The 27,558-nt window shown below is 39.9% G+C and overlaps 2 protein-coding genes across 2 annotated transcripts; one reads left to right on the top strand and one right to left on the bottom strand.

The window, feature by feature from the left end:
* The first annotated feature begins 1,270 nt into the window (after window positions 1-1,270).
* On the top strand, window positions 1,271-13,526 carry rad23b (RAD23 homolog B, nucleotide excision repair protein). Its single transcript, XM_006789015.3, has 10 exons — window positions 1,271-1,479; window positions 2,337-2,418; window positions 5,859-5,938; window positions 9,170-9,351; window positions 9,444-9,493; window positions 10,420-10,547; window positions 10,639-10,774; window positions 10,917-11,044; window positions 12,582-12,755; window positions 12,983-13,526. The coding sequence occupies exons 1-10, from the start codon at window positions 1,414-1,416 to the stop codon at window positions 13,094-13,096; spliced, it is 1,140 nt and encodes a 379-aa protein (XP_006789078.1). The 5' UTR covers window positions 1,271-1,413; the 3' UTR covers window positions 13,097-13,526.
* A 2,004-nt stretch (window positions 13,527-15,530) lies between these two features.
* Window positions 15,531-19,894, bottom strand: klf4 (Kruppel like factor 4). Its single transcript, XM_006789018.3, has 5 exons — window positions 19,580-19,894; window positions 19,337-19,448; window positions 17,782-18,637; window positions 17,045-17,215; window positions 15,531-16,663 (listed from the first exon to the last, which is right to left on the bottom strand). The coding sequence occupies exons 1-5, from the start codon at window positions 19,582-19,584 to the stop codon at window positions 16,488-16,490; spliced, it is 1,320 nt and encodes a 439-aa protein (XP_006789081.2). The 5' UTR covers window positions 19,585-19,894; the 3' UTR covers window positions 15,531-16,487.
* Between the last annotated feature and the right edge of the window lie 7,664 nt (window positions 19,895-27,558).

Genomic DNA, 27,558 nt, shown 5'->3' on the forward strand with positions numbered 1-27,558 from the left:
ATATTCTGTTGCAGCTGATTTTCAGTTCGGTCCAGTCTTTTCTCCCTCTTTCCTGATGAGGCTTCAGTGAGCAGTAGATGGATCAACAGCTATCAGACCTGTGTCAGACCTATGATTTTTTCTTCCTATTTCTTAAGAACATGACTTTCAGATACTGTCCATCTGCTGATATGTTTCGGGGGGATGTTTTTTTTTTTTCCTCCACTTGTCTAGTTTCATCAAAATCTTTAAGGACACAGTGCACAGCATGCTGAGATATGCCAAGTTTTCAGCTCATAGATCTTTGAGACTCATCTCATTGGTACAGAAATATTATTTCATGCCTTTCAAACTGTGTTATCTTTGGCATTTTTTGTAGATTCAACTAAAGAAATGGGAGCAAATGATGTGCTTTTGTGACAGGCTGCTAGTAATAAAGTGCCTAAAGATACAATTTAATACAATTTGCCAAGTTGTCTGTTATGTGTAGAAAGACACTGTGTTCATCGCTCGAGTTAGGTGTTTTATTGTGGTTAGTGAGTCATAGGTCAGTTAAGTGGTTCAAGAAACAAACAAACAAGCAAACATTCCCCTGAAAATGGTCACGTAAAAGGACTGAACATGAGTGAAAAAGCAGCCATTGTCCAAAGAAAAATTTTAAATGACCTTCAGAAAGCCAAGACCTGCTCAAGACCACTTTGAAAAAGTACAAGAAAGTCTGGCTCTTTGGAAGCAAAATATAAACTAATGACAGGTGACTCTGGACTTTTGCGCAGTACCTTACCCTGTACTGTATTACAAATAAATGAGTATATAAAAAAGGAAAGTTTGCAAGCTCACTTGGGGACAAGTAGCTGGGGGAGTAGCTTTTTATGAGTATGCCCATATGCATCACATGAAACAAAATGAATGATGAGCAGTAAAAATGTTCTTAAGTAATGTGCTTAACTGTACTGGAGAATTTCTGTTTTCTGTTAATTCACATTCATCTGCAGTTAATACTGAATTTTCAGGTATTATAAATAGCCATGAAACATCAGCTTATAAAATATATTTTTGCATGTTATTGAAATTATAATCCACAAGACTCTTGGCTTACTTAAGTTTTTCTGCGTCATTTTGCTGATTATACTTGTGTGCCTTCAGTTAATCAGCTCGCAGTGTTTCTGCATTGTAATACTTCATTGGAATCAAGCGTGTTGGAAAACTCATCAACGAGCACACCTGAGTATTGGCCACAATGCTCAGTTTACTGCAGTACCGAAGCAATTCAGCAGGAGCGCTGTCCGTCAAGTATTTAACATAGAAGAAGAAAAGCGATACGTCATGGCGGCTGACAGTTTACGATGATTTAACGAAAACAGTAAAGACTCGTGCAAGTTGGATTTAAAGCGTTTAAACCGGACGCAGGAATAATAAAACTCCACCGACAAAATGCTAATAACTTTGAAGACCTTACAGCAGCAGACTTTCAAAATCGACATCGATGAAGAGGAGACGGTGAGAGTTAATAATCATGCATTTTGTGACAGGGGAGTGGAATGGGAGTTGAGTATGTCCTGAAATCGACATGATTTGTTTTGACCATTTCCAGTTTTGGCGTTTTATAGGCAAGTCTGGGTTATAACGTAAGATTCTTTTTGGATGCGTCTGACGTGCATTAGAAGTTCGGCTTAATGCAGATGCGCATTATTTTTAAAAACCAATCAGGAAATTGTTTTTGTTGTCAGCATTTAGCCGTAGCCCACTTAAGGCTCCAAATGTGAGTGCTACGGGGGGCGGGGTGGGGTTGACAGGTTAGCTTGAACCTTACCATTTTAGTGTTTCTCAGTCTTTTTATGTTAGCTTGTAAAACTTATTATAATTGGAACATTTGGGTTAAGGTAAAACAAGAAAACATTTGTGCCATTTAGAGAAAGTAGCATTATTTAAAGTCATTAAAACATTTTATACTTGTTATTAAGCTTGTATAAACTCCCTTTTGTCTTTGGCCAACGATATAAATCTTTGAGCTAGCGTTAGCTTTAACCGTCGGCTACTGAAGGCCGGCTGGCTACAGCACATCTCATTACATCTCATTATAATAGGATTAACTTTAGTGCAGACACTTTTAACTTTTACTTTCGATGTGCTTGTATGGATATTAGTCGCCAGATTATAGTTAGCGTTGCACTGCTTTTAAATGTATGGTTTTGCATAATCACCGATGACACAGCTGACACAGTTGGGTCACACTTTGGACTTTTACTCCTGTTAGCGTTGCAGGGCTTGAGAAAATGGTGCCAGTAAAACATCTTAATGGTTTTGTTGGTAAGGGATGAAAATATGAAGTAAAAGTGCATATGTTTATTTCACAGGTGAGGACATTGAAAGAGAGGATTGAGCAGGAAAAGGGGAAGGAAATTTTTTCAGTTGCCGGACAGAAACTGATTTATGCTGGTATGGTATATGCTCTTGTGTCTTCTTAACTTCTTTCTTTCTTCAAGGAAATATTAATTTTTTAAAAATTACTTTATTCTTATAGCCTTTTTTAAGCACACAGTTACAAAGTGCTTCAAAGTTTGGATAAAATCACACATTAAAGATAAGCGTCAAACATGCCAACATTGGCTTACATTCAGTCCTACATACACACAACTCCAATAAACGCATAATGAAACATGAGTGAACGTTTAAGAAAACACTAACAGTCGTTTAAACTACACTGGTCCAGAATTTAGGAGCTACAGCCTCAAAAGTATGATCACCTTGAGATTTAAAATGAGGGTGGGGAACTGTTAAAAGACCCTGATCAGATTATCGAAGAGGTTGACAGCTGTTATAAGGTCTCAGTAGTGTTGCTATATATGCAGGAGCTGATTTTTTATTTGTATTTTTGAGTTGTAGGCTAGGGCTTTTTTTGTAGGTTTACAGTTCAATGAAAGACGACCATTGCAGAGCCGTTGAACTGACTGAAGTTGTCCCAATTTTTGTTGCTTTTTGTATCTATGCTTTTAAACCATTATTGGTATTTTAGGCTCTAGTCACACAGACCTAATGACCAGTTAGCAACCTGCTGTCAGGGACCCACTGGTTATCCCCTGTTGCTAGGAAAAATGTAGATTCCCCGACCAGCTGTCAAGTGGTTGCAGGAAGTTACTAGTAGTGGCTATATGGAATTGGTCACAAAAAGGTATTCAGTGCTGCCCTCAAAAACATTTGAACTTTAGACACTAAAGCCTTTATTATAGTCTCAGGGTTCGCTCAGGTCCTCGCGACGTTTCATTGTCACACTGTGAGTGAGAGTTGAGGGTCTGTGCGGATGTCTACATGCCTGACTGTGTCTGGTGATGAGCAAATCATTAAAAACAGTTGGGCAATCACAGCATCACAAGGGGACCAGGGCAGAATGAACACTAAATGTATCCATTTTGGTAAAGAACCAATTTATCCATCCATAGTACCCACATCTGTACAATTTCCCTTTGAAATAATGCAAAGATGGTCACACGTGCAACAACTCGTGGAGGGAAATTGCCCTTAGCATCAATGTTGGCATTTTGAATTGAGTCGTAGAGGGCCTGTACTTCCACTATACGTAGACCCCCAGGCAACTACTCATGTGAAATCAAGTCCTCTAGACAACCTTCAAATGGGCTTGTAAATACTATAATAGGATTAACTCACACATCTTCAGTGTGCGTGAACACATCTGTAACCTGGTCTTTACATCAGTCATGTCTTGTCAGACTGCTGCGTTTGCTTGTAGTTAATATGGAAGACAACAACTTGTCTGCAAATACACTTGATGTACAAGCTGTGTGTTAAAGAAGCTGTGCGAACTGTAAACAAAACATTCACCTTCAAACTAAAGGTTGTTTCTTTTGAAACATGTTGGAGTTGCAATAAAGCACTGCTTTTACTTTGAAGGTGAATGTAGGGGTGGGCGATATAAACGATATATGATAGAAACGATATAATTTTGCCCAACGATAGAGATTTTAACTATACCGCTCTACCGCATTTTGATGATGTCATCAAGCTGCGCCTGTTTTGGTCGAAAGCATCGCAGTGGCTGCTACAACCATTATCATCTGCAAATTATGCCGACAGTAATAGCAAAGAGATGAAGCACTTTTGAAATATGGGGAAAGAAAACTGTGCTTCCTCCACTTCCGTAACATTGATTTATTAATGTTGAATTCTCTCGCAGCTGCTCTGTTCCCATGTTGTTGCAGTATATTAATAACTAACCTTGTATTGTGGATGAATAATCTCAGTTGTTCTCCTGACTGAAGTTTTCCCCGTGTATAGCATCCTGCTATGCGATTGCATTTGTCCCTGACCACCAGAATCCCTCATGTTAACTTTTATCGAGTGGAAGAAAAGTTGACGTTCATCCTCCAGCTTCACTGTGCTAATGTTATGCTAACATAGCTGTGTCACTAGCAATCACGTAGCACAACATTATATACCAGGTAGTCCAACTGCAGTAACCCTACAAACGTCACTGCTGTTTAGTTTTCTGTCTTCATTTATGTTGGAAGTGGTAGCAGAGCAGTACGTTTTAATTAGTTTCAAAAATCTCTCAGTCAGAACATGGTATGAAATGTTTAGGTGGAAACTAGCGAGCTAACTTTCTGTTAACTTCTAACACCGTTAAATTTAATAACTTCTGTTTTCATGGATGCATAGATGTTAAACTTAATTGTTACACCTGGTAAAGCAGCAACGCTGATGATTTTATTAAAGATGAAAGAATTTAGACCGTTTTTAACTCTCAGTGTTCGTTTGACTTTGGGACCTGAAATGGACAGAGTTTTGGACCCAGATTACTCCGCGAAGCTCCTCACTACGGCAGCCGTAATGCTCTGACAATCCATCAAGCAGTGCGGCTTACCAAAGTTGTACTAAAACATTTTTTAACAGATTTCTGCACGCCAAAATCAGTTCAAGGTCAGTAAGCACAACCAGAATTCATACATAAAGCACACTCTCAATTTTTGAGAAAATTAAAGGATTTTAAGTGTGCCTTATAGTGTGGAAAATACGTTATACAGAAGAAAAGAATATATCGCGATATATATCGTTACCACACATGCTTCAAATTATATCGCAATATGAATTTTAGGCCATATCGCCCAGCCCTAGGTGAATGTTCTGTTTCTAACTTGCGTTGCACAATCAAGTGTTTGCGGACAACTTGGTATCTTCCATGTAAGCTTTTGGCAACCATGATAGTCGGCTAGCAAACAAAAGAATAACGAGGGTGCAGCACCCTCTTTGCTACGGATTTCATCCAGTGACAGTCAGCAACCGCTCGTCAACCAGTGAATGAATACATATTTTTTTCCTGGCCTTCAAAGGGTTTCCAGGGTTACTGGCCAACCCTTTGTTGGGCTGACTAGGCTCTAGGGCTATGTGACTGAGGCCTTAATAAAGTATATTCAGGGAACCTGTTGCAATTGAAGTCACCAAAAATGCTAATTTTCCTTTGTTTAAATAATTTTTGCTAGTGTCTATATTTCAAAAAGTGCAATAGAGGGAAAAGCTGCATTAAAAATATAGATTTTTGTCTCCCTCAAAACTTAAGTGACGCAACTGAGCTTTTGTGTTTTTGAAAACCATCGGGGGCTCATTGTACTTTAGAAGCTTTGTCTATATAACAATACTGTATTGCCATTTAGACCTCAGGGTTTTCTTTGACCTGCTAAAAAATTCTCCAACATACATAAAGTACAAAACAAAAGCCGTGTAGCAAATCATATTATGAAGAACAAGTTGTGATGATAAATTCAGATGATTCATCTGTTTACTGATATAGTTTGATAGTATCTGTTGTTGAGGTTAAGGGAGGGAATTCCCCGAAGTTTTGACTTTTTTTTTTGTGTGTGTTACAGGAAAAATCCTCAGCGATGACTCACCGCTCAAAGAATACAAAATCGACGAGAAGAACTTTGTGGTCGTCATGGTGACAAAGGTTTGGGAATTAGGAATAGTTTTAGTAAATTGCAGGTTTTCTTTGTCAAGTACATCTTGTGATGTTTCTGTAGAACACCATGTCCTTGTATATTATGAGTACAAGCTCTTACTCAACTATGATTCGGCATTTCCAACCAAATATCCTCTTCTGCACAGGAACAAGTGCTCACAGCATGATCAGTACAGTATAGAGAGAAGGTCACTGTTTAGCTCTGCTATCTATTCCACTGCATGGAAAATTAGTTGTTCCAAGCAGGGATTTTCCTCAAAATGTACAAGAATTACTTATTTACGATTTATAAAAAAAAAAAAAAAAAAAAAAAAAAATTGAGGGGGGGGGGTGTCTGTTTTTTGTTTGTTTGTTTTTTAACTCTATTGTGCTACACAATAGAGTTGTGAGCTTTATGTGAGCTACTGTACTCTTTCTCTCTCCACTCCTGTGCTCCCTGTTTCGCAGCGAATGTGCAGTTTACACTGTGTGTCTGTAGGCCTCTAATCTTATTTGCTCAGCAGTGCAGAGTAGTCTAGGAAAAATACTGATAACAGGAAGCCAAATATTGCCCTAAATATCAGAACCCCCTCTTCTACATCACTTCACAAACTTCACACTGGAGTCCTGAGGAATACAGCCACCACAAATGAAATAGATTGCACAGTCCAGAGCAAAAGTAGGCCCAACAAAGGTAATGAAAATCAGTTCCTCCTAATGATGAGTAATGTAAAAGTAGCACAATTACTTGGGCTCTGATTCATGTTTGAGGCTGAGTTGTAAGCCACAGAAAATGAAGGCAATGTCTTTGTGTATTTAAAACATGTTGTTGTTGTTTTGGGCTTTTTGCTAAAAGCACAACTACAACACAACAAGGACAGATATAATGGTAGAGCAAATGATGACAGTAACTATTGCCTTTAAAGTAGCCCATGAGTAAATTTGCACTTGTTTTAATGTGAGATATGATAAGATGTTGTTTTTTTTTAAATCCCAGAAACAGGGAATTATTTTGCAGTTTGGAAAAGACAAGTCAGTTTTAAAGCTTTGAAAAATGTTCACATGGAAGGTTGATTGGTACTCTTGTGTGGGCAGATGAGCAGGTGCTTTTACAGTTTTATACTTTAGAGAATGGTGTAGTTCCAAGTTGAAGATCCATGAGGTAAAATGCTGATCATGAGAGAGGAGCGACTGCAGTGCCACAAATGTTGCTTATGTATCTAGAATATATAGGTTTAAGGTATTAAAAAATGAGGGCTGTCCCAACAGGGCTCGCAAAATCGCTAAATCGGACGTTGGGCTAGCAATTTTTTTTCCAGTCAGGCTACCAAAATCTATCTCTGTCCTGCCCGTCGGGCTATCGTAGGAAGGAAAAATATATGTCAATGCTTTTGCATTCTTTCGGAAATGTAGCTGGGTAATTATGTCATTGGCATCGATGAGTCACTGTCAATATGTGACATATTGAAATCGCGTTTGAATTTGCGCTTGTTTTTTGCTTTCACTTTGCAATCGCGCGAACTGTGTATAGAGAGCGACAGCACTGATTGGTGAGTGACGATAATTTGCGCACCAATTCCTCTGACATCGTCTTATCAATCGTTAGCTTACTATGCAAACATGACAAGTGAAATCTCCCACAGCAAGCTTAAACATGTGAGAGGTTGATCGCGCAGAGAATCGCTGAGCATTATGTGAGTGCGTGTGTAAAAGCAGCAGGATATATATTTTAGTTCTGCTGAGCCAAATAAGACAGGTCAGGGTGAAGAAGTGACAGCCAAAGAAAAGCTTACCACAAAACGGAAAAGTTATGACAAATCAGACTACAAGGCAAAAAGAAAGTGCAGCTTTATGGTTTCATGGACAAAAGAATTTCTGTGGCTGCAATATGACGAGCTAAATAACCAGTGGTGCACATAAGTGGTCCACAGGTGCGCATTCGCTGTCAAAATAAAAAACGCGCACAAGATAAGAAGTTGCAACGCGTGTTTGCGTACATAAGATTTTCTGGAGGAGGACAGACATTTGTTTAGAACTCTCAAAAATGTCGAAGAAGCTCCTTTAAGCAATTACTTTGGTTTTCCTCCACCTCCAAAGAAATGTCAGGAGTCCGAACCACAAAAGCACGTATTCTCGGAAAAGTGGTTGCAGTGGTGAGCTGGCTTCAAACAAATGATGAACGCACAGAGATGTGGTGCAGAATGTGCCTTAAAAATGCCACTCTAGCAGACAAAAACAGTGCCTTTTATATGGAGGCAAACGCGCGTTGCAACTTCTTATCTGGTGCGCGTCTTTTATTTTGACAGCGAATGCGCACATGCGGACCACTTATGTGCACCCGTGTAAATAACATAATGTTCTGCAAGGTGTATTGTTGGTTTTCCCTCGATTTCTGAGTCGACAAGCGCCTTTGTTACTGGGACCAGTAATTTTAAGAAAGGCCCCCATTAGAACCCATGAGAAATGCAAGAAATGCATTATTGCTCAGTCTGCAATATCTTTCCCAGAACAAACACCAAATGCAAATAACATACTAAAAATAAACCTGAAAATCAGTTTAAAACAGCGTACTATGTTGCAAAGAGTGAACTACCACTGGCAAAATTTAGCAGTCTTTGCAAACTTTTTGGCAAATGGCCTAGATCTTGGTTCCACTTGCCTCTTACCCGTGACTTCAGTGGAAATTTCAAATTCAGGATCTGACACAGACTGATTCATGTCCTACACAGTTCTTACAAGATCATAGACATTTCTGTTCAATTAGAACCAAGTATTTGAGTTGATGATTGTAATTTTTATACAATGTTGTAATTTGTGTTTCAACATTTTTTTGATTAATGTTTTGTTTCCTTTACAATATTATACTTTAATGTATAATATTGTAAAGGAAACAAAACAGGAAACAAAACATCAATCAAAAAATTGCTCTTTTTTATTTGGGCTACCAAAAACTGAAGAGTCCCTGCCCGAAGGGCTACCAGGGATTTTGAAATTTTGCGAGCACTGCCCAAATACCTACATCAATAGTGAAGTTTTGGGCCTTCTAAGGATTCACATAGTCACATACTCCACACACTGTCTGACCCATAGGAGCCCACTGAGCTTCCTAAGGAACCAGTCCCAATTCCATGTGATGCGACAGCTGATCCAGCAGAGAGCAGCCTTAAGTAAAATGCAGCCCAAATTTACCATTTTGATTACAACTAAAAGAGAAAAAAAAACTACAAATTTGTTTTGCAGCCTAAAAAAGCCCCCGCTGCCTCACAGCCTTCAACAGCAGTGCCAGCTCCCAGCACTACAGCTCCAGCAGCACAGTCTGATTCATCATCCACTTCAGACAAACCAGCAGAGCAATCTTCTGCAGACGACAAACCAGAGGAGAGCCAGCCTTCAACAACTGAAGCATCTTCCACTTCTGTCGGGTAAAGACGGGCTGATGCTTCTCTTTAACTGTTCAGCGTGTGGCTTTGAGAAACGACTTTTAGACCTAATCCAAGGTCTCCTTCTGTTACAGACGCTCTGGGGATTCAGCAAACTTAATCAGTGAAGCAGTTTCAAATCTAGGTAAGCTTGTTTTTGTGAGGTTTAGTATTCTATTGCGTTCAATTGTTGTTGGATTGCTATTTGTTCTTGTTGTATTTGAGGGGAAAGATTTTATAATGGCTAAAGTAGGGCTGTTTGATATAACAATATATATCGGATAACGATATAAAAACATCTATCGTTTCATTTTACGCTATTGTTTGTTTTGTGGTGTCACAAAATAAACTGTTTACGGCAATATTTTTTCACCGTTTTGATGGTCACTGTAGTGGCTATATTAATTTCTTAAAGTTCTCTCTTTCTCTTATATTTAATATAACCACACTACGGACGGACAAGCGCCTGTTTTTATGCGTTGTCGTTAGCAACAACGACGGTAAAACCATCGCATGTCCACTTTTTTATTTTCCACGTAAACCTTTCACAATAAAGTTCAAGATACTGTTGAGACTTTTCAAAATAAACGAATTCATGTGAAAGAGTATGCAGAGTATTTACGGATGAGAAGTAAAAAAGAGTCGCCAGGTGCTAAAAAATAAACCTTAGACTCCAACGTTAGAACAGGCTTTTTCCCGCAGCACGCCGTGTAATAAATACTCACAAAGAAAACGGCGGCTGTTACAACTCATGTCTAAAAATGTATCGTTTCATGAGCTGCCCGAGATTCACAGAATTTAAAATGTTAAATTTTTGTGATTTTTATATTGTTATCAGGACGATAGATGTCTTCTATCAGGATATGAGATTTTGGTCATATTGCACAGCCCATGTCCCTGTTGAAACCGAACATATATGCAGATATTGGGTCATTACAATGTTGCACCATTGAGCAGAAGTTCCTAAGTTTACTACATTCCTCTAGAAGTGGCTAATGAAGTACTAAAGCAAAACCTGACTTTCAGTTTGTAATAATGAAATGTTCCGTATTTGTGTTTGTATCCGTACAGTGACAGGCTCTTCATATGATGCCATGGTGAATGAGATGATGCTCATGGGCTACGAGAGGGAGCAGGTGGTGGCTGCTCTGAGAGCAAGCTTTAACAACCCCGACAGAGCTATGGAATACCTCCTCACAGTAAGAGCAGTGAAAATTTTAACAGAGTATTGTATATTCAGTAACTGTGTCATAGCAAACAAACAGGTGTATGTCATCAATTTCCCCACAGGGTATCCCAAGCAGAAATCAGGGTAATGCATCAGGTCGTGATGCAGCGGCGCCTCCAGCGAGTGGAGCTCCAGCTGCACCTGCAGGCAATGCTAGTGCTCCTGCCAATACTAGGTCTTCACCAAGTGCTGGGGGAGGTAAATGGCCTTATATTGTTCTGCAGCTTCAATGAACAAATGTTTTTCTTTGTTCTTCTTCCTGTGGCTCTTTTTTTTCCCTTGTCTTTGTGTCTTTTTTCTTTAAATTTTTTTGCCTGCGCTGTGTGACTCATACTTGTAGGCAATCCACTGAACTTCCTAAGAAATCAGCCCCAATTCCAGGTGATGCGACAGCTGATCCAGCAGAACGCAGCCCTTCTTCCCGCCCTGCTGCAAGAGATCGGCAGGGAAAATCCAGAGCTGCTGCAGGTGACAGGACAGAGCCTTATGTGTCAAAAAATAGAAATGTTGTTGGAAACATGGATATAGTAAAGGCTTTTAACATAATTCTTATTTAATATAATTAAGGGGTTAAAAAGTCATATTTCACTTAACAGGTGACTTGACCAGTTCATACTTCTACTTACTCAATGCAAGGTTAACTGTTTTTCCAGTTTGGATAGAATAGAATACACCTTCCCTTTGGATGGTCTGATATCAGTGTTAAGTTGATAAGCCATATCCCTTACTCTGAAGGAGGGTCTCAGTGAATTACTCTCTTATATTTGAGGAAGCATCAGACTGAATTTAAGCGTTACAACAAATAATTTAATGAAATAATTCTAATTTAGTGAAGTGGTATTTTTAACTTCTTTTTTTTTTTTGCGTTGCTCGGTTCAAATGTGTGTATTTGCATTACTTTCTTTTTGCTAGTTGGGAATCACTATCACAAGTGCACATCTTTACAGTGAAACCGAAATCGTATAAGTTGAAGAAGATGAGTCTTCAAGCTTACATAATGGGAATTTGAAAAGCACCATGACTGGAGATTTTCAGTTATGGCAGATGTGAAATACCTCTGCTCACACTTTGCTGTTAGCTTCTGCTATACTGTTAGCACTCCTGCCAGCAACTGTTACACTGCTGCTGACTCACAGTTGGCAAGGAACACAGAAATGAAGAATTGCTTCAGCCTGTTGTGAGCATATCTAATCTGGCTTTTTGAGTGGGGAATAGTCTGATATACTATCCATATATCAGATCAGTTTATTCCTAACTTGGCATATTAACAAGTTTAACCATAAGATTAGAAAAAAAAATTATATCAAAATTGTTCTACATTGAGAGCAAATTGTAGAGTGATCGTCTCCCCTTCCAGGTTGTCTCCTTAGGCACCTCTGGACCGTTTCCAGAGTAGTTTCTGTTTTTAGTACGCGTCCTAGGACTCCAAATCTGATTACTTGCACCACTTCACCATGGATGACCAAGGTCTGAGTCAGTTCATCGAGTTAAGAATGCAACAAGGAGCTTACGGCATGAATTTGTCTCTAACTATAAACTATAAACATACAGCTCTGCTGTAGCATAAAGGGGTGTCTGAGGAAGAACATTAAACTCAAACCACCTAAACTGTGACACGGGCTGTAGTAGCAAAAGCACTGGAAGTAGTGGAGTGCTGCCATGAGGAGACTACTTATAAGGGGAGCTCAGACAAATTGACTTTAAATCAGAAAATATGTATTTTTTTGAATTTGTTTATTTTAGAAGTGAAACTTTATGGCTTCATGTTGTGTTGAGTTGTGTGACTGCACAGCGCATTCATGAGATTCCAGCTGCTTTGTGCAAATAAACCTTTTAGACCCTTGGTGTTTGCGAGTCTTGTGACTCTAGGAAACTACTATACCTAATTACCTATTTTTTCTAATTATAAATTTATCATTTGTAGTCTTTATTTTTAATGTATTATTTATTTCTGCAGTAGAGAGTTTCCATTGCTATGGAGTCTTCTTTTTATCTACCACCCTAGGAGATCAGCAGCCACCAAGAGCAGTTCATTCAGATGTTAAATGAACCCGTCCCAGAGCCAGTGCCAGGAGTTGGCAGCAGTGGAGGAGGAGGTGGTGGTGGTGGTGGCGGCGGCGGCGGAAATCAAATGAACTATATCCAGGTCACACCACAGGAGAAGGAGGCCATTGAGAGGGTGAGGAGAACGACACATGGCTGACACATGACACATTTTCCATAATTGCAAAGCTCAAGGCTCCTTTACCAAACGTGGTGGAGTATCTATGTGAACCAGTTTCCCTTACATGTCACATTTGTGCAACATTTACTCAACAAAATGTCAAATGAAGGGATATTACTGACTGGGGAGTATGTATTAACGTATTGATTGACTAACTTTAAGCTATGACTCTCTGATTCCAGCTAAAAGCCTTAGGATTTCCAGAGGGACTTGTTATACAAGCCTACTTTGCTTGTGAGAAGAATGAGAACTTGGCTGCCAACTTCCTTTTACAACAGAACTTTGATGAGGATTAAACAAGCCATCTTCATTTCGATTATTTTCATACCACTTTCTCTATGTTTTGATTGCAGATTTTTTTGATAAATGTGCACAATAAGCCTTTTAGTTTCCAAAAAAACTATTTTATTCACCACTTCCACATTCTACTTTCTTTGTAACACTGGATCTTTATCAGCTGGTGGCTGCTGTACGAGGGGAGGATTTTGTTTATTGGTTAAAAATGAAGTAAAAATTAAAGTACAATAATTTTGCATCAGAAATAATCTGTTTATTATTATTTGTTATACTTAAGACCAGTATGTTTTATGCTAAGTTTTTTTCTGTTATGTGAGATGAGTTCTGGGTTCATCTGAAAGGTTCTGACAGTATTCATGCACTCTTATTTGATTTTTGGAGTTGACTTAAAATGGAGATTTGAAAAATTAAAGTGTTCAACACAAGCAACGTGGAGTTTTTTTGTTTTTTTTTTAATTCATCTTTGTTTATCAGCATGAAAAAAACGCCACGATTAACTGCGTATCTGAGTTAGTGTTGTGTTTCGGAGGTGGATCTGGAGCCTGTCCCACCAGGGTACACCAAACTTTTTTTTTTTTTTTTTTTTTTTTTTAATTTTCAAATAATCAAACAAATGTAATATCAGAGGTAACTTGAATAAATACAAAATCCAGTTTTTCATTTATTAATGTGAAAATGTTAATGTACCCAAACTTGCCAGGCCTGGTGTAGGAAAACGCCTAATAACCAGTTGTACCACATTTGGGGGAGATGATTTTTCAGAGCACTGTATAAGGAGGGTCAAAGCTTTGGGAGAAGTAATACAAGGCTTTTTTTTTTTTTGCTGATAATAAATGTGTATACTCACTTTTACATCTTTATGTAAAAAAATTAATAAATAAACACACACACACAAGAAATCCACAATCCGTCTGACCCTTAAGTCATTAAAATGCTGAATTAAAAGACATTGGAAATTAGCATATTCTTTCTGTGGCAACAAGCACTACAAATGACACCTGCAATTATAGCCGTCTGGTTTACGAAGTGTAATTCTTAATTAAAAGGGAGATTCTGAAGGGATTGTGCTGTGCTTGAACCAAATAAACCTATAGGGGGCAACATAGACCACAATATATTTCCAACTTCCAAGCCTGAAGATGTGTGACTGGGGGCTACCACTCACAACAAATGGAAAGCAATGCTACCCACATGGTCTTACACACATCCTTCTTTTCCCCTTGTCATCCCTGTGCTTTGGTACTTAAGTCTCTAAAGAATGCTGTAATGTCCTAACTATAGGATGTTTTTTTCTCTATAATCAGTATGTGATGTTTTGAATCATCTTATAAATTCATATTGTAAAAAATTATAATAAAAATTTTGTATTATTCAAAGGTTGTACACTCTCAAAGAGCAGTAAACCTCAGAGACACAGCAGCACCACTCAGGTGATCACGTAATCCTCAAAGAAAACAAATCCAATGGAGGCCACAGTACAAATTCACTCAGGATTTAATTTAAGGTGAGTCTCTATGGGTTTTTTTTATTATCGCTGCCTCACCACAACATCTGATCTCAGGCTTCACCCACCTGCCAAGTGCCACTTTAATAAATGTAACTATACAGCAAATGTGTCAACATCTAAATACACAAGTAATACTCATACATGGGTTCTTATATGGTTTTACCCTGTTCTTTCTTATCAGGATGTAAATTACTTTTTTCTTTCTTGATAAATTTAATAAAATTCTTTGCAAGGTGCTATAATGTCAACACGCTACAAATCCAAATACTTAGTGATAAATAACACAGCTGTTGCAAACCCAGTGTTAGATACAGTGGTAGATTTAATACAGTTTTAAGTTCCCCTGTCAAAATGAAGGGCTATTTAAATATCTAAAAATGATCACCATCTGTATTTTAAACTTATTTGACATACATAAAAATAAGTACAGTTATTATAGTCCAAATCTCTCTCACACTGTCACACTGTGAGGCCTGCACAGTATAGGTATAAAGCCTTAACGGCTCAGCAACATCACCTTTCTACTGAGCTCTTTTCAGTGCTGTAAGTCTCAGGTCATCTATCTCACCACAGCATATCTGAGTGCTTGTACTCCTATTGTGCACATCGGTGTCAGATTTGGTGTCACCCTTGAATGTCAGCCACCAACTCAGTTGTCCTCCCAATTCATCCGCCTGACAGGTAGAAAGAGAACTCCATGGAAATGCGACATTGTAGGAGTGAATTTTCTTTTGAAAACCTTTTTTAACAGCAACATTGTGTTAGGTCGCCTGGAGTGATCTCACCATTACCACAGAGGTCAGTGCCGTAATTTTCAACCTACTGTAAAACTTTTTTTTTATAGGACTAATGTCTTTCATCCTGCCAACTGTTCATGTCTTTAGATATCAAAGGTTGTCAATGAAATGGCATAAAGGTCATAAAGATTTTTCTTCTTATACCAAATACATTTTATTATAATGTAAAATACAAAACAATAACAAAGAATTATTATTTACAAATGTACAAAGTTCAAGATTATATTACATATTTTGGCTATAAACAAACAAATATTTGTTCAGAGTTATTCATTCAATACAAAAATACAAGCGTCTCATATAAATTATTGCACTTCGCAGCTGCAGTGCGTTGAAGATTGCCATCACCTTTAAAAAAAATGAAGTGTTTACCTGATTTAAGTCAGATTGCGGAAGAGAGGTTTCCAAGAAACACAAAAACCATATGGCACTTTTTCATTTCACCCTTTTTGTATATTTTCATAATCTTTGGTACCTTTTATTACAAAAAAACCCCTTCAGAGTCACTGAGCACCATTCTGTATAAATTAACATTGTACCTGAAATCAATGGCATTGCAGGTGAAATGTGTATATAAATATATATATGTATTTCATTGTACAGTGTGTCGTTTACAGGGCCTATGAAGACATGTTGCTGGTAGAAGGCCTCTGGAGATGTTTTTTCTGTTGCTCCTGGTTTCCCTGACAAAAATACACTTCCAGTTCGAAAAAACCCCAAAAAACAGTTGGCACCTGGTCCTCCAAGTTTTGTCGGTTAAATAACACAAATTCCAGTTTGGTCCCTTTCATAAAAAAGTTTACAACCCTGGCTGAGAGGTCTTGTCGAGTCACCTGCACAACGTGCGAGCACGGGATCAGTCTTGAGAGAAATTCTTGGCTCTTAAAGATCCAGCGCTCTTTCATTTTTGTTTTTTCTTGCCATGAACACCACAGCTTGTCTTGTTGCTTGACGCCAGTTTGAAGGCAAATCGCGGTTTAAAAGAAAAAAAAACTGTAGGTCACAGGTTTGTTCAGGGTTCTGCTAACGTACATATATGTCCCCTTCCCCGCCCACTGGAGCCTTCATCCACCGACCATCCAAGTCTCATAAGTGTCTCTTCATGTGGAGAGCTAGGTGATCTGACCTTGAAAACGCCCGGTCGCATTTCTGGCACTGGAACGGCCGGTGGCCTGTGTGTTTCCTGTAGTGGCGGGTGAGCTCATCCGAACGCGCAAACTTCCAGCCGCAGCCCTCCCAGTCGCAGTGGTAAGGCTTCTCCCCTTTGATGGAAACACAATACACACAGAGCGGTTAGCACTGGCCCTGAGGTTAAAAAAGGCCCAGCCTTCCCCACATTCAGGAGAAAAAGAGGTCCATCCTGTCCTACAGCTAGTGTGTAGAGGCCAAACCACCCGGCCTGGGGTTTGTATTTGAAAAGGGATCAGTATCAACCTGTTTTACTGCACCTGCTAAACAAGTCCCCCTCCCAGCCCCCACCCTTCCAGCCCCTATTCAAACATGTTTGTCCATAATGAGCAAGTGATGTTCAACAAGGAAAATATCACGAAAATAAGAGAATAAGCCTAATGAGAGTGTGCTAAGGCTAAAAGCTAACACTAGTGTAAGCGGACGCCAGAAGCGTCAAACATCCATCTGCATACCTGTGTGTGTGCGGTGGTGCGCTTTAAGGTGCGAGCTCTTTGTGTATGTCTTCCCGCAGCCGACAAAGTCACACGTGTGTGTCGCCACTCTCTTCCTCGGCCAGGACCGTCGACCACGTTTAGGCTTTGGCTCCTCCGGCATGCAGTCACCAGTAGATATCATGAGGGGTTCTGTGGAGTCAAAATACAGATGTGACAATAACTGTTATCATGGTCCCTAATCATACTCCACATGAAGAGAGAAAACTTATAACTATATCAGAGATCACTGAACAGTGGGGTAGGCTTATAGCCGATATAACAGAGGCATAAAAATTCAATATTTGTTTAAAAAGAATGTATCTTCTGTCTCGAACTTTGAAGGGCCTCAGAAAACATCAGCCCCTCTTAAATCATATAAAAGGCTTGTGCAAAATAAAGCTGCTATTCTAAAAGCTTTAATACTTCTCTGCAAAACACTGCACAGTGCCACAATTAATTAAAAAAAACCCACCACAACAGAGAAGTGGTTAGTTTTAATGTTTTAAAGTAACAAACAACACAGATTATATAGAAATTCAAATTCTGTATGCGGGCTAGACTTTTAAAGAGTTTTACGAGGACAAGATCCTTTTAAGTGCAACACTTTGAACCAGTGGCTTGTTTAAAACCATTGACTCTGTATAAGTTGTGTTCTTAGACAGATTTTAAGAAAACAAAGTTTTAAGAACTCTCTATTATAATAAATGCTCTCTAACCTTGGTACTGCATGGATGATGTCTGGGCGTAGGACGTGTATCCTGGTGGCGAACTATGGTGGTATCCCTGGGGAGGAAGAGGGATCTGAGAGTGGGAATGGCCCAACACCTGGTGTTCCCGGCTCAGGGGGTGGTCCGGGGAGAGGGAAGAGGATGAGGATAACCTGCTGTTTGTCATGGAGCGCCCTCTGCCATGGAACCCAAGATCCAAGTGGCTGGGGCGCTGCTGCTGCTGGCTTCCTCGTCCGTGGGAGTTTACTCCAGCCAGGTGTAGGTCCATGGGTTGTGAGATGGTGCAATTACTGGGGTTTTCCTGCTTTATCCTGTGGCATGCGAAAGTCGTCGAGGCACGTGAGGGAGTCGGGTCTGACACAGCGTTAACACAGGCCTTGCTAACATTCATGCCTTGGTTGTAATCTCCCATGTCCATTGTTGTCTTGACTACAAACTTCCCATGGAGGCTCGTGGGTTGGAGGTAAGCCGGATCCAGCTCGGGTCTCATGAGCTCGGCCACGAAGCCTCCAGAGGGCGAAACATCGTTGATGTCTGGAATGGTGTAGAGCAGCTCGCTGGCAGTTCCCTGAGGGGAAGGGAGAGGGTAAGATGAGGTGAAAGACCCAGGGGAAGGAGACAGTCCCTGGGCAGAGGTGCATGCCATGGCATCCTCCTGCTGTTGCTGTTGTTGCTGTTGTTGCTGCAGAATAGAGTTGGACAAAATAAAGTCATAGTCTAAGTCCAGGTCCAGCTCTGTGTCTTTCTTGGACATGCTGGTGGCAGTGGGATGGTCTGGGTCGGGGCAGCTGCTTTCGTCTGGCACGCTGGATCTCTTAAGAAGGGACAACTCCTCCTTCCATCTCTACAGGAAAGTTATAGAGGCAATTATGAGTGTGCTGGCACAATTTGATCATTTGTGTCATGTTGCTGTTTTTACAGGCACAGAGTCGAGAAAATCACACTAGGGTTTTATCCTGTCTGTCCTGCTTGAAAACAACCATAAAACAGGGTAATTTAGAGTGAAGGGAACCTGGATCTGCAGTATGGAGACTGATTATTATGACAGCTTAGCTACAGAGCTGAGTGTGGTGCAGAAAGTGTCCTTGGCTGTAAGCACTTCCCAAGAATACTGATTTGTAGCTGAAACCACGAGAAGAGGCACAGGTATATCTGGTGAATAAAGAGTGGGCCCTTTTTTTAATGATCAGGCTCAGAATAGTCTTCCTTTCAATATTTTGAATTTGAACTGCATTTAATTGGAAAGCTAATCGAGCTGGATGATCTCCACGGAGCAATACAGTAACCCATGTGCGCTTCCCGTGCATGTCTCACTGTCTCCACGCTAAAGCAGCCTGTGTAAACTGGTGCACGCCCCATTGGAGCGTGGTGTCAAGCCCTGGCTGTAGTGTAACAACATGGGAGAGACACATTGGAAAAACAAACACCCTAGAAATACGCTGCACCCAATTCTTTGATGCTTTTTTTATTTTTGTTTTTTACCCCACACAGTGCTATTTTTTTGGCATGCGCGCATAATATGAAGTGACCACAGGATACTCACTAAATTGGCGTTTCCTATAGATTTACTCTTGATAGTGGGGCCGCTGGCAAAGGTGGATATGGAGGGCAAAAGGGTTCCACCTAATGCCATCTCGACGTCATTTGGAGGCTGCCTGAAATTTAAACAGAAAAATAACGTAAATCCTCGCGGGCTGATCCCAGGGGCGAGCGCAGGCTGTTTGTAGTCCAACAAGCAGATGTTAGTCAGTCAGATGTTGTCATTAAAAGTTTGTCAGGTCCACACCTCATCGCTTAGAGTTTATATATGCACACATATACATATAAATGTATATATATGCGGAGTCCCGTTTGAAAAGATTCTCCTGAGGATGCGGCTGCACTGCTTTGAATATCACCCGGATTTTAAAGTTTCTGCTCCGCGTCGCGCATTACACTTTGGTTCCAGGACATGCCACCGCGAACGGGTTAAAAGCTGCCGGGCTGCTGCATTTTTAAAGCTGAAACGATGCTAAACGGGAAGATAGACTGTGGCGACGGGGCAGGGGGGGAATCCCTCGCTCCTGTTGCCATGCAGGGACCGGCAGTCTGAACTGAGGGAAGCGCGTGAGAGGTATTCGTCTTAAATCACTGGAGCGAAGGGAACCGCCTCTGTCGCCCCGGCAACAAAACATTAGCGGAGGGGGGAGGAGGGGAGGGGACTGGAGGGAGAGGCGAGGAGAGCGAAAGATTGGAGAGAGAAGTTTGTTTGTATTCATAGCAACCGTGACTCTCCTTACTTTTTGTTAGTCGTGCGAAATGTGGTTGAAGAACCGCGTTGTTCTAAATTCTGCACACGGCTGACATGGGAATACCTGAGACTTTCGTTAATAACGACTGGAGAGTCACCTGACGTGAGCAGGTGATATTAGGGCCTCGTTTCATTAGCTAACCCTGAGTTGTAAAAACACCAGGTAGCTCTGCTTTAGGCGTATTTATCCAATAACAACAACTCTATTTGTGTTTGTCATTGCTGCGTTTGTTTCCCGTCGTAATTGTGGATTTGTTATTTAGTGGCACAGAGTAGTGCCAAAGCGGTGGCCTATCCCATGACAGGTAAATATGCAAATTATTGTGGGTAAACATTATGTTTAGCTATGTTACATCACACAAGGACCCTGTGTTGGAAATCATTCGGCCACTCACTACTCCCCACTCACCGTAAAATAGGGAGCTCTGTGTAAAGGACCGCATAGGGAGTCGTTTCGTATCCCCCATTAAATATCTAATTTGTGTCACGCAGTTAAAGCAAATAATATGCTGAGTGCTTTTCTTCCAAATTAATCAACTTTGTGGTCGTTTTTTTCATCTTCAGAATAATGCATGATGACACTGGGCACTGAAGCTTTATAGTTTGTGAAATAATAATAATTAATAATGCAAACTTTCATTTGTATAGCACTTTAAAAACGTAATTAAAAAGTGCTTTGTTGAACACAAAAAATAAATCACAGACAATACTGAGTCTTGAATACTTTGCTTTCGGACAGACCTGTAAAGCAGTGAAAGCACTATCTAGTCCTGGACATACTGAGTACTGAGTTGCTTCACACAGCCTGTATATAAATGACGGAAATGATGGAAGCAAGTAAATCCAATGTTGCACCCTGCTGTCTTTCCAAAGTCCTGCAGGCGGCTCTTCTGTTTTTAAAAAATATGTCAGATTTTATCCTGCTCACCTGATTTATAATCTCAGTAGACACCTTCTTATTCAGTGCATGGTCTTAATCCTTAATGAAACATCGTATTTAATCCGACTCAGGTTTCATTTTGTAAATTATTTGTAAATTATAGTTTAAGATAAATGAGTCTAATTTAAAATAGATGAAAAGACAGTATGCCGTGGGTAGGATATACTCCTGTTACTTATCGACGTGTCTTCAAGAGGAATTTTTGGAGCACCAACCATCAATCACTCACAAATCAAGTTAACATATCTTTAATTAGCAGTTACCATGAGACAATCTAGCTGTTACAAAGCTTTTTCATACATAACCAGCATCTGAGTTGTTACTCAAGAAAAGGTAATGTATTAAATATTACTTGTTACTCTTCTTAAAAGTAATGAAATATATTACTTGATTTTGAGAAAGCAATTTGTTGCACTACTTGTTGTGTTACTAATTTATTAATAGATCAAATGACCTGAAATGCGCTGTCATATCATCACCGGTAATATAAATCTATAGCTATAATCTTCTAGCAGGATTGTGCAGGATGTGTTTTTTTCCTCTTCGCCCAGCACACAGATGTCTAAAGAACACTTGCAACACAAGTAACGACATAGTATTAAATGTAGTCTAGTTACTGAATTACTACAGTGACACGTTACACTACTGTGTTACTGAAAAATGCAATGTAATTACAGTAAGACTTTACTTTGTAACATGTTACACACGACACTGTATATAAAAAGCTAAGTTACAGCCATCTTCTTTTAAATTTCATTCTGACCTGCAACCATCTCACCCTCTCAGGAATATTTTTCATGATTTCATTGGCTGGAGCATTTGATTAAACTGATTTGATTGGGTGGCTAATGACTGTCTAAGCACTATATAAAAGTACGTTTTGTTTTGTTTTTTATTCATGAAGAACAAAGAAATAGATCCACGTGACACTGCCCAACTCAAAATGATTGCGAAGAGAGAGCACAGAAGCCGGACGTGAATCAGTGTGAACTGTGACGTACACGTGACCTGCCTTAGGGCGTGGCTGACACTGACAGATCCCTACTATATGAGCATCTGGTATGCTCAGTTCCCTTTCTAAATTATGACGTCTGGTTTACATCAAAGAACCAAACAAAAAAACTTAAAAAAATGGCACTCCACAAATCAGTGAGACCACAGTGACTATGCCTGTCTTTTATATACAGTCTATGGCCAGCCTTCATGCAACAAATGTTCCCACTGCTCTGCAAAATGTATCATTTTATTATTTATAAAATAATATGATTATGTTAGGACAATATTTTTAATAATTATTTAGAACGTTTACACTGTATTGCAAACACACTGCAGTTTATGCATGGCCAAAATTCTGAGAGCTAGCCATGCTACACACCAAAGCCAAAGGTAACGTGCAATGCTTATCCTTAAATGGGCCTTCAATATACAAAATATGTTATCATTCTGAAACAAATGCTATGTGGTGTGCTTGAAATATAGGCAACTAGAATTAAATCCCTTTTAACATTTTACTACGTTTCTTCAAGAAACAACACATAATAATTATCTTGCTGTCACTTTTAGCCCATAAAAAAAAAACATGAAAATCTATAAACAGCACTGTAAACTTAACCTTTCCTGCAAGCATTAAAGTACACTGCTCATTTGAGCTGCGTTTGAACTGGGCTAAGCAGTGTTTGCACAGAACAGGAGAACTAACACAGACCTCTCTATCCAGCATAATTAGACACATTGAATCAAGAGTTCAGTGCAAGAGCAAACAAAGCGCTCGCTGCTGATCCTGCTGCATCAGGATCTTGTCTGTTAGGCATGTCAACAAATGTGCCGTCATTTCAACAGGACACATCTCAGTGAATATCTTCATTCACCGTTTGAAATTGCTCAAATGCACAGAGCTTGGGCTGGCAAACAAGACTCGTGGGAAAATTGCCGACTAAAATGTAAATATTCTTTGGTAAATAGCAAGTGTATCCTGTTGGTTAGCTCACTGCAATAATTTGATATACTAATACTATGAGACTTAAAATCCGAACCTGCGTTATCTTTTAATGCCTGTAAATGTGCGGTGGGAAGTGATGGCTTCACACCAACAACGTTTGCACTACATCTTTTGTTCTTCAAGACCTGCTTCCTACAGCAGGTAGGAAGATAAAGGAACCTGTGTGAATATAGCCATATTCTTTATGATGGAAGATAATGGTGGTGAAAGTGATCCTGAAAACAAAGGCCTGGCTTTGACAACTGAGTTGCTTTTGCAATAATGACAGGCAGAGGAGGAACAGAGGAAAGAGATAAAGGAGGAGAAGGTGACACCACTGTAGGCTGTGTTCTTTTTCTGACACAATGAAGTCGTGGCGATTTAGTAACTCACACCAGACGCTTGTATAGAATATGTTAATGTAACACTCACAGTATCGGCTGAGAATATGAAAGACAAATCTGCAATACCCAGTTTTAGACTTTTTTTTTTTTTTTTTGCAAGGCATTGATGACATAAGAATCGGAGGTGGTGAGACTGAGGTAATGTTTTTGTAGGAGCAAGCATAACTGTCAAGTATCTGTACGGTGTAATATTTTCCTCTGATTAACTTCAACAAGTGTCCTGGTATTGTTTCTGCTTATCAACATGGATAAAGTGTGAGTGCAATGATGCCTACCTGAAGAAGAACGGGGGTGTTGTTGTTGGCTGTGCTGAGAGGGTTTTTTTTTTTTTTGGTTTTGTTTCTAAAATGTTTGTGGTACAGCTGACATAATCTGTGGCTATTCAAATAAAAAAAACCATATTTTTTAGTCTAACAACACACTTGTGAACACTGAATAACAAAACGCTTAACTGCCTATCACTGGAGAATTTGAGCTTTTCGGGCATTGCTTCCACTGGTGTCCCTCAGTCAAGTTCCCCCTCCTGGAAAGCGCCCAAGTGCATATGAGTATCAGCGGATCATAACTCCAGATATTGAGGTTTGCTGTGCTCTCTTCCAGATGCTGTTCAGTAATTAAAAAATAGCTTTCATTCTTTCCCTAATTCTTGAAAGCTGAGTCAAGCTTTGTTGAATCTCAGCGCTGTACTTTCCCCACTACTCCACCTCGCATTAGGTTTAATACAATTATATATGTAGGAACTTTTTGTTTTGCAAAGCCAGTGCAAAGCCAGAGAGGAACTCAAGTTCAGATGACTTTCTGATTATTTGCTTTCGAACGGCACGAGCAACGAGGTACTGACTGTGGCTGTAATCGAATTATTTCCCCTATCGCTGTGGTTTGTAGCACTCAGACAGCTATGAGTCTCAATTCCTTCACTGGAGCTGCACAAAAGAAAAAAAAGCGGCACAAAAGCAGCAAATGTTTGTAACATTCGCAGCTAAACTTACCCGTACAGCGCACTATTTGACAACATAATCTGTTCAAAAATCTCAAACTGCTCTTTGAGCATTTCAGGTTTACAGAAAAATGTCACTAATGATTGTATTTAAATTGCTGACCTACAGCCCAAAACCCAAATGTGGAAAAGACCTGAAAGAAAGGAAAATAGTAAATTACCGTAAACATTTTCAGTTAATTTTATGCAGTTGTAGCTGAAAAAGGAATTGAGGCATTGCTATTCTGCTAGCTGGCTAATTGTTATTAGTTATTTGACTGAAATATTATGTGAGTAATATTATTATTATGTAATGTACTTAATATATTAGTTTATAGGTGTTAACATTGTTTCAAATAGTTGTTCCCAAATTAAAATATATGTTTACAGTTTAAAATATTATAATAATATGCAATATAGCATCTTTTCACTGGATGTGCTTCTTACAAATAACCTTAGGTTAGGGGCAGATCTGATGAGTTGCATTCATTTTCTAATCATCTAAAGCTAAATCAAATTATTGAAGGATTTAGGTTTGGTGTCCAGTTCAGTACTTATTTTAGATCAACAGTATATCACATGTGGTGCTGTGGCCTTGTATGTAAATCACTGCAGTGGTGAAAATTTTTGATAGTTGATGGATAGTTGTTGGTTTACAGTTCTGTCATGGTATGCAAATGGATGAAGTCTGGGTTTGTCCGGCTGCTTTGTTTGGACGTTTCCGGCCAAACCTCAGCAGCCAAACAAAGTTGCGGCTGGGCTGAGAAGCACCAACTGAATTTTCATAACATTTAATAATGTAGAGCTGAGCATCCACTGGTTGTAGGAAAATGTTTCTGAGGTGCAGGGTGGTGATTGTGGGTAAGGCGAAATGGCTTCAGACGACGGAGCACTGTTAGGAAGAAGTTAGCAAGAAACAGAGTGAGAGGGAGGCGAGAGCTCCTGTCGGGCGGCAAGCTGTCCAGCCTTTGCCTGCCCTGGGATTCCAGCCTTAAATATCTAAGTTATTTTTAACCAGGCCCACGTAACAGAGCCTAGCGCCAGCCCCCTTTTAAATATTTTCTTTCCTTCAGGAGGGGAAATGGAAGAGAGCCACACTTCCTGGTCACGTGATCAAGCCTAAGAAGCTGAACATGCAACAGGAGGAGTGGGGAAGGGCGAGTGAGGGAAGGAGAGGGAGCCTGGTTGGCTACTTTGCACTCACACCAGCCCACAGAATCAGCGCTCAGTGCCTCCTTTCTGTAAGGTTTAAACCCCTCAGCTGGCCAGATGAGGCGTCGGATGAGGCAGTCTGTTTTAATCAGATGCTCAGACGTAAGAAGTCAAAAGGACCGGGGCAGTGATTGGTGTTCGTGAGCTGCAAAGGAAATGAGAGCGTGGGTACAGCACATCAGCAGACAGAGGGGTGGGGAGAGGGCCGTGTGACGTCAGGCCAGGGACCCACCAGGATTAGAAGCCTCTAAAAAGAAAAGGCCTGGGACTGGGCTGCCAGAGCTGGAGAGAATGTGTTTCTGTGTTTGACATGGGAGAATCAGGGACTTACCATGAGCTCACCTTGTTGACACATGGAGAACTTGGACCGCTTGTCTCAATCTGGAACCTGAAATCATTACCAACCTCACAGCCTGTGATGTTTGTCAGATTTATATTGTGTCTCATCCAAATGGGGCTCAGTTAATTAGATGATAATATAAAATATGTCTGCCTTAATTTAATGTAAATACATATAATTAGTGGCATGATGTTACAAACATTTTGCTTGTGGTGAACATTTCCCATGTAGGAAACACACACTTAAGTTCACTTCCCTCCCTGCACATATCTGTTCTCTTATCTGCTCATTCTTTGAGATTCAGCTTCCCTGATCAAGTATGGCCAGTGAGACATAAATGGGGACTGCTGTAACTGTGACCAGCCAGAAACTACCTGAGTCTAGATTGTAGTCAGGTTGACTGTAGGATATTTGTGAGTTAGTGAGCCAGTAAAAGACAGACTCACAAGGCTTTCTTTCAAACACTGACAAGATTGGTCATGTGACCTGTAGGTGATCTTTGGGTTTCTGCTTAAAACTAATTTTACGTTGCAGGCATATACAGCCCACTTGAATCTTATGTGGGCTGGAAAGAAAATTGTTTAGGCTTAAATTGTAAGAATTAAATGCGGGAAATTACAGAAATCTATATATTAATTACTTTGACCTAAAATGAATGACCATGAGGGCAGATCTTTATCTCAGGAAAAGCTGGAAAAGTTATGAAAATACAGTTAAAAGTCCAAAATTGATGTTCTCCTTCACATTTTCCAAGGCCACCCAGTGGGCCGGATTCGAGTCTTTGCCAGGCCGATTCTGGCCCCTGGGCCTTATGTTTGGTTTTTAATTTTCCAGTCACTCGATATAATACAGTTTAATATTTGTCCAGCATGAAATGTAGGCCAATGCAGGGTTTTACTGTGAACCTTTCTGTTGAGCGCCCACATAGTTTCAGTTTAGACATCACTTTTTGCTTCCGATCGTTAATGGGAGTGTCCTTCAAGCAGGTCCTTTCAAGTGGGAACATTTTCCAACGCCTCCATTTTAACTATAACAACGATTTAGCTTGTTTGGGATTATCATCAGTTGAGCATGAGGACTAACTCAAATATCTGCCCATGCTTGCTTGGCTTTCTTTCTTGTTTTTAAGACAGTTATCTTAGGTTTGCTTAGTGACTCAATGATCTGGCCAATCTGTGTACATTTGACTCTGTTTAAAGTTTAAAGCCCTCAAAGGTGTTTGCATAGCTTCCAATAAACTTTGTGAATGGCAGGAAAATAGGGATTTTCGTTTAGAAAAGAATGACATCCTTGAGTACTGTAATTATATAAAGTACAAATGAAGGCATTTTGTTTGGAAGTACAGTACTGCACAAAGTCAAGAGACGCTTAATTTCTTCAGATTTTGCTCGGAAAATGGGAAAAGTCAATATTTGGTGTGGCCACCTTTATTGTTCAGAATAGCCTCACCTCTCAGACAAGCCTTCTTGTCATTTCTTTAAATAGACATAGGGAATAGTTTTCCGGGCTTCCTGAAGGATATTCACAGCTCTATTTTGGCTGCTGGCTGCCTTTTGTTACATTCTTTGTCAAGACAATCCCATACTGTTGGATGTTGTAATGCTGATGTTCAGGCTGTGGAGACG

This window comes from Neolamprologus brichardi, chromosome 7, assembly GCF_056152115.1.
Source record: "Neolamprologus brichardi isolate AB-2024 chromosome 7, ASM5615211v1, whole genome shotgun sequence".
In the NCBI taxonomy this organism is placed as follows: Eukaryota; Metazoa; Chordata; class Actinopteri; order Cichliformes; family Cichlidae; genus Neolamprologus; species Neolamprologus brichardi.